The sequence below is a fragment of the Podarcis cretensis genome (assembly GCF_951804945.1).
Source record: "Podarcis cretensis genome assembly, chromosome: 14".
Lineage (NCBI taxonomy): Eukaryota > Metazoa > Chordata > Lepidosauria > Squamata > Lacertidae > Podarcis > Podarcis cretensis.
The window spans coordinates 21736493-21755897 of NC_137183.1; the positions used below are offsets into that span (position 1 = coordinate 21736493).

Below are 19405 nucleotides of genomic sequence, written 5' to 3' on the forward strand. Positions count from 1 at the left end.
ATAATAATAATTTTGACCTGATTTTTGTGCTATGTTTCCTGGAATGAAAGGAGGAGGGGGTTTGTCTCTGGCTACTTCCGTACACAATGACTTACATTTTTGTATTCACCCGCATCACTAAACAGAATTTTACATTCACCTTTTGCCCGGTCATGTGAACGAACTAGTAAGCATATAAACTGAAGACCAGAACTACTAGATGTGTGAGAAGTGATTGAAAATGAATGCATTGCAGTCAAGAAGGTCGAAGACCAGAACTACTAGATGTGTGAGAAGTGATTGAAAATGAATGCATTGCAGTCAAGAAGGTCGAAGACCAGAACTACTAGATGTGTGAGAAGTGATTGAAAATGAATGCATTGCAGTCAAGAAGGACATTAGCAGAGGTATGCAAAATCAGAACAGGAAAGCAAGGATTTTAATGAATACTTCCTTATGAAGTAAAGTACCTAGGGGTGAACATAACAGCAAAAAATTTGAGTTTATTTAAGGATAATTATGAGAAATGCTGGTCAGAAATTAAGAGAGATTTAGAAAGTTGGTCAAGATTGAAACTTTCCTTGTTAGGCCGGACTGCTGCTATAAAGATGATTGTATTGCCAAAAATGCTGTTTTTGTTTCAAACTTTACAGATTGTGGACAGAACGGAGTGCTTTGGGAAGTGGCAGAGAGATATTTCCAAATTTGTCTGGCAGGGCAAAAAGCCCAGAATCAAGTTTAAGATATTAACTGATGCGAAAGAAAGAGGGGGCTTTGCCCTGCCAGACTTAAGGTTGTACTACGAATCAGCAGCTTTCTGCTGGCTAAAAGACTGACTGCTTCTCGAAAACACTGAGGTACTGGATTTGGAAGGTTTTGATAATGCTTTTGGTTGGCATGCATATCTATGGTATGACAAGGTTAAGATTAACAGGGCTTTCAAGAACCATATTGTCAGAAAAGCAGTGTTTAATGTCTGGACAAAATACAAAGACTTATTGGAAAATAAAACTCCAAGGTGGCTCTCACCATTGGAAGCTAAGGCCCGCAAAAGACTCAGTATGGAGGCCAATTGGCCGAAGTATTGGGAAATATTAGAAAAAGATGGAGATAACTGGAAATTGCAGAGTATGGAAAAAATGAGAGACAAAGTGCGAGACTGGTTACATTACGCTCAGATTAAAGAAGTTTTCAAACTTGATAAAAAGTTAGGATTCCAGGTGGAAAAATCGAAGTTGGAAACAGAATTGTTAGAACCTAAGACTAAGGTACTTTCAAGAATGTATAACTTGCTGTTAAAATGGAACACACAAGATGAAACGGTCAAATCGGCTATGATAAAGTGGGCACAGGACATTGGGTATAATATCATGTTTGAAGACTGGGAAAGGTTGTGGACCGTTGGGCTGAATTTCACTGCATGTAATGCTTTGAAAGAAAATGTTATGAAAATGATATATAGATGGTACATGACCCCAGTCAAACTTGCAAAAATATACCACTTGTCTGATAATAAGTGTTGGAAATGTAAAGAAAATGAAGGAACTTTCTTTCACCTCTGGTGGACCTGCCCTAGAGTGAAGGCTTTCTGGGAAATGATATATAATGAGCTGAAAAAGGTATTCAAGTATACCTTTCCTAAGAAACCAGAGGCCTTCCTTCTGGGTATTGTCGGCCAGAGGGTGTTAAAGAGGGATCGAACATTTTTTATGTATGCAACAACAGCAGCAAGGATACTCGTCGCCAAGCACTGGAAAACCCAAGATTTACCCACACTGGAAGAATGGCAGATGCAACTGATAGATTATATGGAACTGGCTGAGATGACTGGCAGAATCCGAGACCTGGGAGAGGAGACAGTAGAAGAGGACTGGAAGGAATTCAAGACCTACCTACAGAAACATTGTAAATTGTATGAATGTTAAGAAGGATGCTAGATTGGAATGTAATTTGGCACCATTAAGTTAGATGAAGTGAAGTATGAAGATAAGCTAAATTGAAGAAAAGATAAACTTTGGATAATTATCAGGTTAAATTTAAATTTTATAGATTTGAATAAAAGATATCTAAAAATAGAGATATAATATTGGAAAAATAGATAATAAGAACGGAAATAAGGGGATAATTTGCTGGTTAGATATTTATAAATCAGGAACGCAGGAGCGGGAGATGTGAGGGAGTCCAAAGAAGTTAAGAAAATATGTCATGATATGTGTTATTTTGTTCCTTTTTTTATTTGTATGGTAATCAAAAAATCTTTAATAAATATCTTTAAAAAAAAAAAAGAATACTTCCTTATGAAAATGGTCCTGACTCCAAAACTGATTTTCGTTTTTTGCAATGATGTCATACACCAAGGGCAAAGGGTTTCAGCCCTCCTGACACTGAACCATTCAAACACCTGATTTCAACTTCGGGGGGTGGGGGGACACACACCAGGACTCTAACAAAGAACAGCACCCCCATTTTTATATCCACAACCTTGCAAGCTAAGACTGACTCAAGGTCATCCATTCATTTGAACCCAGATTTCCCTGGTCTAAGTCCAACACTCTCTAACTCCGCCACAGAACACTGGATTTTTAAAAAATGATTTTTTTGTTGTTGTCCTTGTTTCTTTGCTACTGTTTACTTTGTACAACGCTTAGCGCTGGGTGAAGACTGGATTCAAATCTCCCAAATCATCCATGGAGCTCAATGGGTCACCTTGCGGCCAGTCACCAACTCTCACCCTAACCTACATCACAAGGTTGTTGGGCGGATAAAACGTAAAGGCAAGATATAAAATAAATAAATTTGGCTTGTTCCTGGTGTTCAACTTGGCCTTATTGTGGGAACCAATTTGGAGTCTATTAAATTGCTCTCTGGGACCAAAATGGCAGCCACTTTTGTTAATTTCACCATCACCCATCTACATTTTGATTGGAAAATAATGCTCCACACGTCTGTCCGCAATAGAACACAGGGCAGAAAAATGCCACTCACTTGCACAGGCAAAGGAATCCTTGTTAAAAGGCTTCAAACAGTGGCAACAATGGACAGGCCCCACCGTCGGGGTGGCACTGAAGAAGTGCCCGTTTATCATCTTCTTGTCCTTTTCCTTGGAGTCTTTGTCCTTCTCTTTTGTTTTCTCCTTATCTTTCTCTTTTTCCTAAAAGAAAGAAAGAAAAGAAATGTGTGAGGATGGGAAACCCCAAAGACAATGAGCTCTTTGTTCTCTCTCTCTCTCTCTCTCTCTCTGTGTGTGTGTGTGTGTGTGTATAAGACACTTTTCACCTGAGGGAAAACATATTTGGGAGCCATATCACTGGACACCACAGGTATTCTCACCTCCCATTCTGTCTCACACCAAGCTCAGTCCTGAGTCACTGGCTGTGGACATTCAGAATGAGGCACATCTGAATCAGCCACATGACCAAGGTTGTAAGTATTTACCTTTGCAAGTGCCTGTGGGCCTTCACTCCTGTAAGATTTTTTTACTATTGCACTTTTATTAATTTATGAATCACCTTTCTTTGCGTGTGTCAAGGCAATTTGCAAACGTATCATAAAAACAGCTAAACTAGGTGGTGGTTGTTTTTAAGATCAAAAAAACACAAGCTAGGTTTAGACGCAACACAAAGCAAACATCTACAGGAGAGATATTTTCATCTAGCTGGAAAAGCCTGTTGAAAGAAAAGTGTGTGTGTGTGTGTGTGTAATTAAATTTTTCAAACATTTTCACAATAACCTTCCAGTCAAACAATTACATTATTTCACGAGTTGACTTCCCACTCTCACCTCCACTGTGCTTTTGTTCAAACCTTTTCTTCTGCATTTTTTCTTTATCTACAACCAAAAATCCTCTATTACGATTATCTTGTCGTTTTTCTTCCACTTGCTTTTATCTTGAATCCCACTCACAATTTCATTTGACTCTAATGCTTTTTTAAGTAGTCCACGAAAGACTTCCATTCCAAAGAAATATGTTTTTAATTGCTTCTGGAAAGCACAAATAGTGGGTACCTATCACAGTGATAGCCACCAACTTAGATGGTTTTTTGGTTTGAGATTAGATAAATTAATGCAGGATAAGGCTATCAGTGGTTGTTTAGCCACAGGGCAATGGTCTACCTCCACTGTCAGAGGTAAGGCATTATTGCCTCTGAATACCTGTTGCTGACCATCAAAAGTGGGAAGAGTACTACTGGACTCAAGTCCTTCTTTTGAGTTTCCCATGGGTATCCAATTGGTTAGTGTAAGAACAGGATGCTGGGATAGGTGGAACCAATTTGGTCTGATTCAGCAGCCTCCTTATTATGTTCTTATGACTGATGAACTCGGTCATATTTAGTATGAATTGGCAGATATTTATGGCACTTGTCAAGCCACAAACCTCTAATAGTATTTCGGAGGACAAAAGATGATTTGCAAGTCTGTTTAATTCTATCCGTTCCAAGCAGCTGCCCGAGCGGCAGCGACACAGTTAACTGCAGGAGGGAAGCTGAAAGGGTTGGCAGCGATAGCGGAAGGGCTACAAAAATTATGGCAAGCCCTGCAGTCTTCAGGAGGAAAAGCTCTGAGCCCCCTGGATGACACATGCAAATCTTGGTAACTTGCATCTCCGTGTCTCTCTGAATTCAATCCTAAGTGTCTCGAGGAGCACAGCGCATACCTACAATTCTGACTGTAACCCCTGAGGGAAATCTTATCAGCCTGATTTCAAGCACTACATTCCAAAGCGAGAATGCAAATTTATACAGCTGTAGCAAGTGATCCTTCTTTCAACCAGGCCTATCTGAAGCATCAATCCTTCTGTAAACACACTTTCTCGGAAGTAAGCACCACTGAATTTTGTGAGACTTACTTTCAAGTAAACGTGAGCAGGGTTGGGCTGCTTGTCTGCTGTGGCTTCCATAGGTGTTTTATCCTGAGCCTAAGTTTGCTACCCTGATTCCAAGGATGCAATGACTTGGGAGAGTAGTGGAGGCTACTAAGCAAAGATGTGGCCTTAAACCTGGGGTTTCCCTAGCCTCTCTGGGAAGCTCCCAACAAAATATTAAAAACACGATAAAACATTAAACATTAAAAGCTTCCCTAAATTAGACCATGCTGGCTGGCTGATGGGAGCCTGTCAGTTTCCAGACTGCACCATGTTGGCTACCCTCGCCAAACACATTGCCAAGAGTTGCTGAAAACTACACTTGCTGTCAAGCCGGTTTCAATCCGAAACTTACATCTTTTCTGAAACAACGGAACCTTTCGTTACTATTGAACTCCTATCAATGATACAAATCGTGAATTTTAATCTGGGAGAGACATTGCTGGGTGAAGAATGTAGCACCCCCCCCAAATAAATCACTGGAACAAAGAACAACTACAGTGGTGCCCTGCAAGACGAATGCCTCGCAAGACGAAAAACTCACTAGACAAAAGGGTTTTCCATTTTTCGAGGTGCTTCGCAAGACGAATTTCCCTATGGGCTTGCTGCGCAAGACGAAAACGTCTTGCGGGTTTGCTTCCTTTTTCTTAAAGCCGTTAATACCAGGGGAATCCGCGCTCCGCAAGACAAAAAAATCACAAGACGAAGCAACTCGCGGAACGAATTAATTTCGTCTTGCGAGGCACCACTGTACACTGGGCACTGCTGCTTTAAAATATTCAGTAGCATCAGGAACATTGAGGACTAGGAATTTACAACATTGCCATTCTCAGGATTCAAATGAGATCCTTCGGTCTGCAAAAACAAGTTGGAGCAAAAGGAAACACACTTTCACCCCACAAGTAACAGTGATGAGGAAGAAATTTTGCTCTTTTTTGCATCTGCCTTTCGCACACCTTGTGTCCCTGCCCCCCCCCACATGATCTGCACACAGTGTTTGAGGAACTTTAATCTCACTCTCAAGCAGCCCTTCTGCTAATTTAACCCTATTTGTTTGTTTGTTACACAAGAAAATCTTGAATAAAATCTAATTTTACAAACAGCCCTTCTGCCTCACTGTGTTGAACATGAATCTGTGCTGAACCACGTGGGGTCTCAAAGGACGGAACTTTCTCTCTCATGCACGGATAACCCCAAAAACCTACACAGAAAAGGCTAGGCTGAAATCCTTGTCTTTGACATGCAAGTTTTCTACGTAAAGGAAATGCTTTTTATAAGGAGAGGCATTCTGTCATGCAGGCCCCCACCTGACTGAAATGGTACAACCCAGATGGAGGTTTATTGCGTCAGTGAGAACTAGACCCAAGAATGCTGGAAGAAAGTTGCTTGGTGCGGTTGCTAACATCGTGAAATTTACAATTTTACCTTAGTCATGAACTTACTAAGTGGCCTGACGACACACACATCCCTTATCTTCAACGCTTCCTGAACAGAGCAAGCTTGGGCCAGATTAAGCATAGCCATTGGAAAGGTAATATCTTTCTGAACGCCAGTTGCTCAGAATCACAAGCAGAGAGTGATGCTGTAGTAGTCAGGTTCTGATTGTGAGCTTCCTACAAGTATCTGGTTGTCCACTGTGAGGACAGAATACAGGCTAGATGGATGGGCCACTGGCCTGATCCAACAGGGCTCTTCTAATGCATTGTAGGAGGTTATTTGGAAAATCCAGGAGGGCCATGATATAGCTCCTAGAGCGTTGGCTGAGACCAGCTTTGAAAGAACATACCAGAATGGTTCTTAAATACTGTCACTGGTTAGCTGCCTGTTTGCTGGTTTAGGACCCAGGTTACCTAAGGACTGTCATCTATGCCTAAATAAACCTGCCCAAGTATTGAGATTATCTTCGGAGGCCTCTGTCCGTCTGAGGTGACATGAGTTGAGACTGAAGAAAGGGCCTTTTCGGTGGTGGCACTACAGTCATGGAACTCTCCCCACAGAGACACATGCCTGGTAATGAATCCTTGGCAAGCAAGGGCCTTTTTATTTGCCACAATGTTCCACTGCTTTTAAGTGTTAATGGCTGCTGATCCCTACTGTGTCCTCAAAACAAGCCTGAGAGGTAGTTTGTGTTGGTCACAGGGAATTTTAGCTGTGGGTCTTCCGGTGAGTTTCACATCTGAATAGCAATCTGGACCCAGAACTGCCTTGCTCCCCAGCTCTGTGCCACACTGGCTCCATATATTGTAACTGCGAAGAACTGTTCTATTCTATACTTGTAAGACGCCTAATTGGAATGACGGGTGCGATGTCGAATTTTTACAAAAAGCAAACAAACAAGAGAGGGTAAATAACACCAACTTATTGAAGGCAGCTGTTGCAAGGATTACTCAGTTAATATGTTTTGAGATGCTTTGAACACTCTGAAAAGACTGTGTAAACACTAAGTAGCATTATTGCTTAATCCCGTCTTCTCCTTTTGACATCAAAGAGCACGGATAACTCAAAGAGGCTAACAAGACGCCTACACGCGCAGCATGAATTCTAAGTTTTCTTCTCAACACCTATGGCTCAAGAAGGCTTCTGTGTGAGTCAACAATCCCTCACTTCCAGGACTTTAAGCATCCATTTGTCCATTAAAAAGGTATCTTTTACCTGAGCGCTTTGCTTCTCAGCCAGCAGGACCAAAGCAAGCACCAGGATTCTAAATTCCCCAACAAACATAGATAGCCCTTGTTTTTAAGGGATTGCATGGCTTTTGTTTGGTTTAGGACCAGCCTCACTCCAATAATGAGAAAGAAAAGGGAGGGCAGAAGGAGGAGAGAGAAGAGAGAGAGAGACAGGCAGGCAGGCAAGCAGACACTGGCTTCAGTTAGAAAACAGGAAATGGTGTATAACAGCTTCAGCAATGGAAAAGGCCTTTTTAAAACACCAATCAAAAAATGTTTTTTTTTTTTTTTAAAGAAACCCGCGACCCATCATTGAAAGCAGATAAAATGGAATCTTCTTCCAAATCCAGTAAAGATGGCATGAGAGTGCAGGCCGCACCAGAATAAAAAAAAAAAACGTTTTTGGAGGATTTGTTCCACTGGACAGACAAACCTGGACTTTCAAGACATCAGCCTCCAAATCAGGCACAACCAACTAATGCTTTCTGTGTTTAACACACACACACACACACACACACACACAAGCCTCAGCATCCAAGGGCCGTAGCTCAGTGGTAGAACATTTGCTCTGCATGCAGAAGGTTCCAGATTAAATCCCTAGCATCTTCCTCCAGGTATGGCTGAGAGTATCCCCTGTTTGAAACCCTGGAGAGCCTTTGAGGTAGACTGAGGTATTGAGGTAGATGGCCCAATGGTCTGCTTCAGTAGAAGGCTGCTTCCTTCGTTCGTCTGGCGAGACACAGACTCTTACCTCCAAGTGCCACCGTCCAATCAGCCTCACCGTGATTTGGGGTACGTCGGATAATCTGTTCCATTTTAGGGACATGTTTCCCAGGGATATTAGTGCGAGAAGAGCAACGCCGGACACCTATCCATCCATAAGGTTAGTGCGGGGTGTGTGGGGAGAAAACCCTCCTTCCTTGCTGCTAAGGCTGCTGTCATGTAAGGGAGTTTGGGGGAAAGGAAGTCAGAAACAAGTTGAGCAAGAGAAGGAGGGAGGGGAGAAGGAAGGGCTGTTTCTTGCGAGTTTCCTCGAAGAGGATCTTAACCCTTCCGATGCTAGAGAGGTGACAGCTGTTATCTCTCAGAGATTTTAAAGAAATTTAGAAAAAGTAGTAGATGAGTGCAGGGGAAGTGCGCTCTCTCTGACACACACACACACACACACACAGAGAGAGAGAGAGAGAGAGAGAGAGAGAGAGCGCAACAAGAGTTTATCTCACACCCTTGCTAATAATCATTTCCGATTGCTGGTGGCAAACCAGCAGACTGTAATGATTTGCACTGCTCACTATGCAATTTTCAGGTGCAGAGCCAGTTCCAAAAGAAACAGCTGCATCTTTAAGAAGATGGTAACGGCAACCTGCAATATTAAAAGCAGGCACTGAAAAGAGACTTCCTGTTTCACTTCCTCTTTTGATATTTTTTTTTCTTGAAACAGAAAGAAAAGAGGGGAAAGGACACCCGTACACATTTAAAAACACAAGAAAAAGCCCATGCCTCCAGCAATTCAAGACGAAGGAAGCTCTGCCTATGCGTGATGGTTAAAACTGTCAGAACACAACCAGGAGTTCTTTAACTGATGGTGGACTTCATGTTAGAGGGAGCCCATGATGACCACCTCAAGTGGCAGGCGTTCATCAAGCTCCCTGCTCCTGACATCATGGGAGTGCGCATGAAAAGTTAGCACAGGGATAGCATATGCGGCTGACACAGACGGCCATGTTGAGACACACACTGTCATGGACTGGCTGGGTGCAGAGAAGTGGTGGGAGGCACTGGCTGGGGAACCCCCAAGGGCACTCCCCCAGGGGAAGAAGGCTCAGAGCCAAGGGTGGTGGGGCAACGATGAGTGGTCAGAGGGAGAAGAAGGAGCAGACTGGGAGGAGGAGGTGTCAGAAGCTGAAGAGGCAACTGTGTTTAGTGAGCAGGAAAAAGCTGTGGCAGAGGGGAGTAGGGTCAGGAGACAGGCTACGGAAGATGCCAGGGAGTCTCCCCCTCCTGCTGCAACCAGCTCCCCTACCCCTGGTCTCCTAGAACATGCAAAGAGGGCAGAACAGAAGGGGGTTGTGCACAGGTACTGTTTGCAACTGCTTGGGAAAGACCCTGGAAAGGAGGAGCTTTAGGACGTGGTGAGAATGCAGGGACCTTCAGTCCTCACAACTGCCTTTTTGGAGCAAGACCTACTGGGACGAGCTGCTGGGATCACTAGACCTGTGCTGTTTTGGTTTCTTAAATAAAGATTTAACTTCACTGGCCTCAGTGTTTTGCTATGATTGCTGACCTACGCTTAACTCCAGTTACACACACACACACACACACACACACACAATCCAGTAACACAGGGATGGAGAACCCATGGCTCTTCAGATGTTGTGGGACTCCAGCTCCCATCAGACCTAACCTACATAGCCAACAAGAAGACAATATGGAGCCCACCAACAACTGGAGTACCGCAGGCTCCATGCCCCTAAGTTACTGGAATTTTGGGGGTGGAGTGAGAGAAATCTCAACACAGCTACAGTTTTAAGAAGAAGCCCAGCCTTGGTTCCTTACAACATGTAGCTCTGCTTCAAGATGAGGACCATTCTTCTGAGTGTGGCATTAGAATGTTGGGACCAGGACCAAAAGATCAAGAATTCAAATCCTTCACTCAGACATGAAGGTCACTGGATGGCTTTGCGCCAGTCATTGTGTCTTGGTCTAAACTACATGACAGGGTTGTTGTGAGGATAAAATGAGGAGAAACTGTTGAGGTTTTTTGGAGGAAAGGTCAGATATAAATGTAATAAATCTATAAATAATTTGTTTAAGCCAAGGGTGAGGATTCTCCAGGTGCTGTTTGACTCAAACTCCCATCAACACCAGCTAGCATAAAGGTAAAGGGACCCCTGACCATTAGGTCCAGTCGTGGCCGACTCTGGGGTTGCGGCGCTCATCTCGCTTTATTGGCCAAGGGAGCTGGCGTACAGCTTCTGGGTCATGTGGCCAGCATGACTAGGCCGCTTCTGGCGAACCAGAGCAGTGCACGGAAACACCGTTTACCTTCCCGCCGGAGCGGTACCTATTTATCTACTTGCACTTTGACGTGCTTTCAAACTGCTAGGTTGGCAGGAGCAGGGACCGAGCATCGGGAGCTCACCCCGTCATGGGGATTTGAACCGCCAACCTTCTGATCAGCAAGTCCTAGGCTCTGTGGTTTAACCCACAGCGCCACCCGTGCCCCCAGCTAGCATAGCCAATGGTGAAGGATGATGGGAGTTGTAGTCCAGAAAAATCAGGGGGAGGAAAGGTCTTCCCGCCCCCAGTTTTAAGCAATGAAAATTTTACTTAAAATTGCTCTTTTTTTATTCACAGGAGGATGAAAAATAATAACAATCACTTGCTTTGTGTATAGTACAGTAACAATTTCTGACTATAATCCGGAGAAAGCCTGGCTGTGAAATCGATTGAACTGATAAAGCAACTGGGACCTAAGCTGTTATATGTACGTGCAATATCACTTGCTGTACCCTGAACATTTTATTTTTAAGAATGTCTAACAGGCTTCATGGAACATTGTGCAAAGCAAATTAAGTGGTTCATTGAATGTTCTCTCATAAAGGCATAACCTGCATAAGGCAGTGGAAACTGAGACCTCCACAGCAAATAGCTAAAGCAGGAGCAGTAAACTGCACAGGGCCCAGAGGGCCACATCACGTTGTGGTCAACCCTCCACCACGCACTTGTCAATCACCTGATACTACCTGAGATCAGGTGGATCTGACTCCAGCCAAAAGCTGTGCAGCTTGCATTCAACATCAAAGGTAAACAGCGCTGAATGCAAAGTGTGCTTGCAAAGGGAAAACTGGGAGCAGACTCTAAGGTCGTTCCTTTACAGCCACAGCTTTTGCCTGTCCCACATCTGACATCACATGTGATGTCAGTTGAGTGACAGAAGGGCATGGTCTGTGAAAAGCAGCCTCACACACACACACTTTGAAATAAGGAGTGTGGTTTTCTCCTCTCACCACCTTCAGACAAACTCTCATGAAGTCTGTACACACAAGAGACACACACACCCGCAAAAGGAAGCCAGTATCCCTTGCACAACTTTGTCTAACAGTGTTGTAATCTTTAGGAAAGATCATCACCCGCACACTAAGGCAGCTTTTTACAATCAAGTTGTATATAGCAACCAAAGTGCTATCGATACACAGCAACTCCACTTCATATCAAATAGTTGTTCTGCTGAATAATGCAAGCCTTTGGGTTCTTTCCTTATTAACTTTTGAATTCCTTTTCAGATTACTGAATTGTATGAAAAATTGTGGGACAATGCAGTGAAATTTAAGATACCAAATCCCTTCCAAAAAAAAAAGTTGTAAGGAAGAAATTCTGTGTGTAGTCAACTGGGTTTTACACAGAGTAGACCCACTGAAAATAATGAACATGATTAAGGGCTTATCCATACTTACCTTTAGCTCTGCTCTTTCCAGGCAGAGCTTAAAAGCTCTCTGTGTGTTTTCCCTGGAGCTTTCCCCGCAAAAACCTGATCTTTAGTGCTCAGCTGGAGCAAACTTCAATTCGGGCTTTCAGTGGATTGCTGTTTGCTCCAATTCAGCTTTAAAGAACAGTTTCTATCTAATCTATCTATCTATCTACCTATCTACCTATCTACCTATCACAGAGGAAGTTCTGGAGCAAAAGAAAGAACACTCAGATATGGAGCTTTAAAGCACAGACCATGCCTGAAAAAAGCAGAGGAAAGTGTGGATAAGCCCTAAGTCAGGTCCATTACCGTATTTTTCGCTCTATAGGGTGCACCGGACCATAGGGTGCACCTAGGTGGTTTTTTTTTTTGGGGGGGGGAGATAAAGGAAAAAAAATATTCCATCCCGCTGGCTGTCTTGGCTTCCTCTTTAGCCACACACAATCTCTCCAGCCAGGAGAGGCTGCGTGCGGCTTTGGCAGAAGCCAAGACAGCGAGTGGGATGGATCCTGCTCGCTGTCTTGGCTTCCTTGGCTGGGGCGGGGGTAGCTGCACTCCCTGGGATTTGGGCTGCTACCTGCTATCCGCAAGCCTTGGAAGCCCGGCAGGAACTCCCGCCGGGCTCCAAAGGCTTGCGGACGGCTGCCCAAAGCCCGGGGCGCGCAGCGCTGTGCTCCCTGGGATTCGGGCTGCTGCCTGCTATCTGCAAGCCTTCTGAGCCTGGCAGCAACTCCCGCCAGGCTCCGAAGGCTTGCGGATAGCTGCCCAAAGCCCGGGGTGCGCAGTGCTGCGCTCCCCGGGCTTCGGGCTGCAGGCACTCCTGCTGCGCTCCGAAGGCTTGAGGATAGCTTCCTGAATGCAAAGCCTGCATTCGCTCCATAGGACGCACACACATTTCCCCTTCATTTTTGGAGGGGGAAAAGTGTGTCCTATAGAGCAAAAAATACGGTGATTTCAAAGGGTTTACTGTAGTAAAACTTAATTGACTACCACCCCCTTTTTATATCGAAACGAGTCTTTGTTGTTTTTGCAATTTGAGGATGGGTAGCTCTAATACTGAAAGAATTGCTATAGCTAAGGCTTTGTTTTCCTTTTTTTGTAGGTTTAATTTAAGAAGAAAAACAACCCCGACAAACTTCTGCTTTTAAAGCTCCTGACTTTTACATCATCCTTCCAAGGCATCACCCATACTCATCTTACAGTCGTCTGCTTCCAGTGTCCTAGCTGTGGACTATCGCTAATGCGATCACGTAGCTCTGCCAAAGGAGAAGTTATTGGCACACCGCATGGGAAAGACTAAGTTAAGCTCAGTTTTCCAAACCTCTCTTGACAAACGTCTTTCCCACTAGCATTTCTTAGAAGAGCAGAAGGGTTGCAGGAGACAGGTGATCTCACTTGACTCTCAGAGCATGATTATGAGAAATACAGACATAGGAGAACAATTCCACAGAAGCATAGCTGGTTACCCATTGATTACTAATGTGATTATGATTGTAGCTTAACACGGCTGTGCAGGCAGTGTTAAGAACATATGAAGAGCCCTTAGCCAGCATCCTGTTCTCAAAGCAGCCACCCAAATGTGTGCGGGAAACCCACAAAGCAGCAACTAAGGGCAACAGCACCCCCCCCCTTCCTGTGGTTTCCAGAAACTAGCATTCAGAAGCATATTCATTCTAAAGCACCAGATTACTGGTGCTATTGGGTGTACAGAATACACAGGATTACCCATACCTCCTTGATGACCCTGTGCATGCTGGGCACACTTCCAGGCAATACATAATCAACAGTGGAGACTGGTGCTCTGCCCTACTAACCTCAGCCTGCCCTCAGTCAGCCTCAACCCAGCTGCTTTCTTGCTTACAGCCAGTCCTGGAGGGGTGGCCCTACCTGCCAGTGTCCTCTTCCTTAGTCTCTGTCGCTCTTTCAAAACGCCAGGAGTATGAAGACAGAACTAGAATGAGTTGGCTCTGCCTGTTATTGGCACCTTTGATCTCTCTGCCACCAATCCTACCAGTACCAATGGGCACCAGCTGCCACGAATAGTCAGCTTTTATCTGAATGGGGATGCCTTACTTGTGCACGGAGTTTCCAGCAGACTTCTCTGTGACAGACTAGTTGAATATGGGGGCAAAGTTCCCCCACAAATAGGGAAACATTCAAACCATGCAATCCCACCACCATCACCCGTACTATGACATGATACAATCCAGGAATCACTTTTTCCACCTCTCCGGTTGTTTACTTGAAATTGATTTTTGATTATCTCTGCCTTCAGCTAATCGTATTTTGTTGATAATTTTCTCTATTAGGACCAATTCTCTATCAAGCTGGTTTGATGGCCCTTCCAAGCCTTTTAAAACTGGGCTATAACATGTCTAACTGCTAACAATAAATAGTATCTTCATTCTGACAAGTTTTCAACTGCTAACAATAAATAACTAATAGTAAAATATCTTCATTCTGACCATGAAGTACAGTCAATAAAGATAACTCAGGGGTCTGAATGACATGTTGAAAAGCAGTATTACGTATTTCTAGAAAAAAAACCATCTCCTCCAAACCTGACACTTCAATGCAATACCACCACAAAACGTGGTATGACTTTTCCCCTTAGTCTCACATTTTCATCAACAGAGCAGGTGACAGGAAGAGTTAATACATGCAAGATAAAACAGGTTTGATGTGCCCGTCACACAATGTTTTCAGAGAGAGTTCCTTTGTAGACATCCAGCTCCTTCCTAAAACCAGACAGCGAAGATGAAGAGGCAGGAGCTGCAGCCATCAGAAATGGCCACGTTTTCCCCTGCAGCTTTCTGTTAAGAAAGAGTCATTTGCTAAACCTGCTGTTGAGAGCAAAGCCATTCTGGCTCTCTGTGCTGAGAGATCCTTCCTTACTCTGGAACTAAGCACACCCACCCACCTGTTCAAGTGTTTTGTACCCTCCACCGGAGGGGGAAGAAATTATGTAGGAAAAGAACCTCAGATTATGAGAATCTCATATTTAACACTAGATCAACCTCCATGCTCTTCCTGCCATGCTCAGTGCGCCGAACCGCCAAGGCCGAGTGAGCCACAAACATCTGGAGCTACTTACTTTGCTCTTCTTACTGCTGACCATTTTATTCTTGAGGTAGCTGAATGTGCGGCTGACTTTCGTTCCACTTTTGCTGTCCAAGTCCTTTCTGGATGGGCTGGGAGGCAGGAAATTGCCGCTCTCCTCGCAGATGCTGGAAGCCAAGAGACACAACATTGTCAAGGAGTGCACAGAACCCCCTTCTCTTTCCCACTTCAGACAGCAGAAACTGATTTTGTTTTGTTTTGTTTTACTGTTCTATGTTACCAAGAATTCCAGCCCAATTGCTCATTTTTTGTGTGATAAATCCAGCATTATGTTAATGACAACTGCAGCTGCCAACTCTTCTGTACTGACCATGCTCCTGTGCGGAAGGAGACCACAGATACGAGGAGCTGCTGGTTTGGAGAGCGAGCACTTTCAGGAATCTGCCAAAGGAAAAACCACCCTTTGGGGTAGATCCTTTGGAGGATTCCATTCAGTGCTCAGAAACCATGCTCTGCTAGCAGCAGCAAAGCGGCAGCAACGGCAACCTCCTCCTCCTCCTCAGTACAGTGGTACCTTGGTTCTCAAATGCCTTGGTACTCAAACAACTTGGAACCCAAACACTGCAAACCTGGTAAGTGTTTCGGTTTGTGAACTTTTTTCAGAAGCCGAAAGAGCTCTGTTTTGAGTGTTACACTTCTGATTTGAGTGCCATGTTTCCATTTTGAGTGCCATGCTGAAGTCTGTTTTTGCTATTTATTTTGCGTTTTTGAGGGGGGGGTTGTGTTGTTGTGACTGTGTGGAACCCAGTTCAGCTACTGATTGATTGTGTGACTACAATATATTGTTTATTGCTTTCATTTCATGGATCAATGGTCTCATTAGATAACAAAATTCATGTCAAACTGCTGTTTTAGGGGTTGTTTTTAAAAGTCAGAAACGGATTAATCCATTTTGCATTACTTTCTATGGGAAAACACACCTTGGAACGGACTTCCAGAACGGATTAAGTTTGAGAACCAAAGTACCACTGTATTATTTTTAATGATACTGTTATGACCAGGTCCAGTTCAAGATGCTACTATTCATACATGAAGCCCCAAACAACTTGGGACCAATTCACCCGCAAGATTGCCTTACCCAATATATGCACACTCAACTGCTTCGATCAGTGGAACTAGCACTGTTTACAGGTGCCACGTAATACTTGTTCCACAGTTGTAAGAAATTGAACTTTTAGTGAGACAGCACCTACATTTTGGAACTCTCCCCGCCTACTGCCATCAGGCATATGCCTTCACTGTGCTTTTTCAGTGCCTGCTCAAAACCTTTTTGTTTAGACCAGGCATAGGCAAACTTGGCCCTCCAAATGTTTTGGGACTACAACTCCCACTGGTCCTGTTAGATGATGGGAGTTGTAGTCCCAAAACATCTGGAGGGTTGAGTTTGCCTATACCTGGTTTAGACCAGCCTATCCAGATGTGCAGAATGCCAAAGTTTACTTCAATCTTTTTTTTCTTTTTGCTTACTGTCAATTTTACTTTTTGTTTTTTTAAAAAAAAATACTTGCTTTATACTGTCTCTTATTGATAATTTTAACAATTTAATTTTTTGTAAGCTGCTTAGAGGTTGTATATATATGTTGTATACAAATGTTGTAAAATAACTATACCGAGCATGCCATTAAGTATTTTATGTTGTATCTTTGCTGTTTTTCACTGCAAGCCACTCTGAATACTGTTTTAAATTTAAAGTGGTGCATAAATATTATGTCCTGGCAAATATTTTGACAGGCAGAAATTAAGCAGGTGAAGCTTTATCTATGGCTTCATCTCTGCTCAAGGAAAAGCTTTGCATGTGTTTTTTTAAAAAAACAACAATCGCTCTCAGATTTTCTACAGTCAGGCTGTATATAAATTGCATGAAATAAAGTAAATACATTTTAAAATGATAAAAAGGTAAGGTCCATGGGGTGGGGGGGATCTGGCAACTCTAATGAAAGCTGTGTTGCATATTGCAAATGGGCCCAACACCTTCTTAACTCAAACAAGGCCTGTTGTGCCTTCAACAGGTGAGGCTTTTTTTTACCCCCAAGCTTCTCTAGTTGCCATTTTCCCTTAAAGGCCAAAGGAGTCCTGCGAAGAACAGGCAACCAACCATCAGTGCCCTCTGCTGTCTGAAAGTGCAAGTACAGCTTCCTGGAAGATGAGGAAATAGAAAGCAGTTTGTGCTGTTTGCGGTAGGCATTTAGGGTGTATGATTTTCTCGCCCCCTTAGATTTGAGTAACATGTTTCATTTAGACAATCAGCACACACAAAAATCAACAAACTGGGAAGGTGTCTTCCACTCTTTCCAATTAATCAGTAAAGGTAAAGGTAAAGGGACCCCTGACTTTTTTTTTTTTATAATAATTTGTATTCAAATTTCCATTATACAAATTTACCATATTACAAATTTTTCACAAATTTCAACTTTTTGGACTTCCATCAGCTTCTCTGCAATTCATCCATATTTTTTACATACTTTACGCATTCCCTATATATAATGTTGCCTTTTAGCATACCCTTACTGTGCTGTTTCTTTTTAACAATATTCCTCCGACTTTCACAAAACTTCTTTAAATCCCTTAGATTTGAGTAACATGTTTCATTTAGCCAATCAGCACACACAAAAATCAACAAACTGGGAAGGTGTCTTCCAATCTTCCCAATTAATCAGTAAAGGTAAAGGTAAAAGGACCCCTCTGGGGTTGCAGCGCTCATCTCGCTTTACAGGCCGAGGGAGCCGGCGTTTGTCCGCTTCCACAGACAGTTTTTCCGAGTCATGTGGCCAGCATGACTAAGCCGCTTCTGGCGAAGCCAGAGCAGCGCACGGAAAACCGTTTACCTTCCCACCGGAGTGGTACCTATTTATTTACTTGCACTGGCATGCTTTCAAACTGCTAGGTTGGCAGGAGCTGGGACCGAACAACAGGAGCTCACCCTGTCGCGAGGCCTCGAAACGCCAACCTTCCGATTGGCAAGTCCAAGCGGCGCAGTGGTTTAAACCACAGCGCCACCCACATCCCAATTAATCAGTAGGCTAATCTAATTATTTAAAAATTATTTTAATACAAGAACTTATAAAGATTGCAGATAGCTAGGGCCAGTGTCTTAAAAAAATGTTTAGGGGTACTCTCCTTTTCCTACTCATATTGAAATACTGCCCCTCCATGAGGCCAAACTTAGATTCAACAAAATGTTTAGGAGCATGCGTACCCCCGCATGCCCCCAGAAAAAAAGCACTGGCTAGGGCTATTTTTGACGCACCCCCACCCCACCCCTATGGGTAGGAGAAGGAGTAACACCTCTTTTTAAAGCTGATATCTGCTTTTACAGGCATACATCATCTAAAATAAGTAACTGAAAGACAAGAATGATTTATCCCCTTTAGAACTAGTGTCTATCTCTATCATATGCAAAGCCACGCAGTTTTAGTCACTTAACTAATGAATTGACTAAAACTCGCACAGTTAAATCAGCATGATTTCTCTTGATTTGGTGACAGCCCTGATTTTTCTATTTCAAGGAAATGGAGAGAGTTTTAAGAGTTTGCAAAACAAAACAAAACCCTGCCTTCAATTTTAGGGGGGAAACCAAAAGCTCACCTTTGAGTCAATGAACTGCCGGTACTGCTGAAAGATCTGTTACCTGAGGAAAGACAAGGAGAAAAGGTTTTTAATTAACAATAATTGCACCTGGGATTAACCTTGATGGCTATGACACATTCTAACGCAAAATCCCGGTGGAAAATTGGTCCATTGGGTCCACTAAAGGTTTCTTAACCATGGTTATAAAAGTAGTAATTCTGAATGGGTTTTCCCCATTCTTTCTTTACAAAGTCCTGAATAATGAAGACAAGAGGGGCTTGCTTGTTCACTTGTTTCCAGATGTTAACATAAGTGTCTCCAGAGATACCCTCCGGAGCATCCCAAAACTGGTTACTACTGGCATTTCAGGACCTATGATTTACAAAATAACCAACACAAAATTTGCACAGAATCCCAAGCAGATTCCTGCATAGCTGGAGAAAAGCGACTCAAACATGACTGTGCAAGCATCACAGGCTCTTATTGGATAGCAGATATGACATCACTGGTGATAACTGGGAAGTAGCCTGCAACCCAAAACTGACAGCTCTCAAGAAAAAGTACAGAGAAGCCCCTTGTTTAGTTTCACCTCCAGGCAGCAAACTGGGTGGATATCAGGCTGTGACCTTTGCAAGACTATCTTGCAAAAGCGGAGACGCAAACGGAGCATGCTTTGAGCTAATTGTCAAGATGTCTTCATGGCAAGAAGCTCACTATTTGAAATTCCTGTAGTCTTTAGAG

General features: G+C 43.4%; 1 protein-coding gene across 5 annotated transcripts in view; it reads right to left on the bottom strand.

The window, feature by feature from the left end:
• The window catches only part of AKAP13 (A-kinase anchoring protein 13), a 246935-nt gene that overhangs the window by 30336 nt on the left and 197194 nt on the right, over positions 1 to 19405 (bottom strand). For all 5 annotated transcript variants that reach the window (XM_079954144.1, XM_079954146.1, XM_079954145.1 and 2 more), the window contains 3 exons: positions 18683 to 18725; positions 15072 to 15204; positions 2965 to 3130 (listed from right to left, as the gene is read on the bottom strand). In XM_079954144.1, coding sequence (XP_079810270.1) covers positions 2965 to 3130; positions 15072 to 15204; positions 18683 to 18725 — 342 coding nt within the window. The remainder of the gene's footprint in view (positions 1 to 2964; positions 3131 to 15071; positions 15205 to 18682; positions 18726 to 19405) is intronic.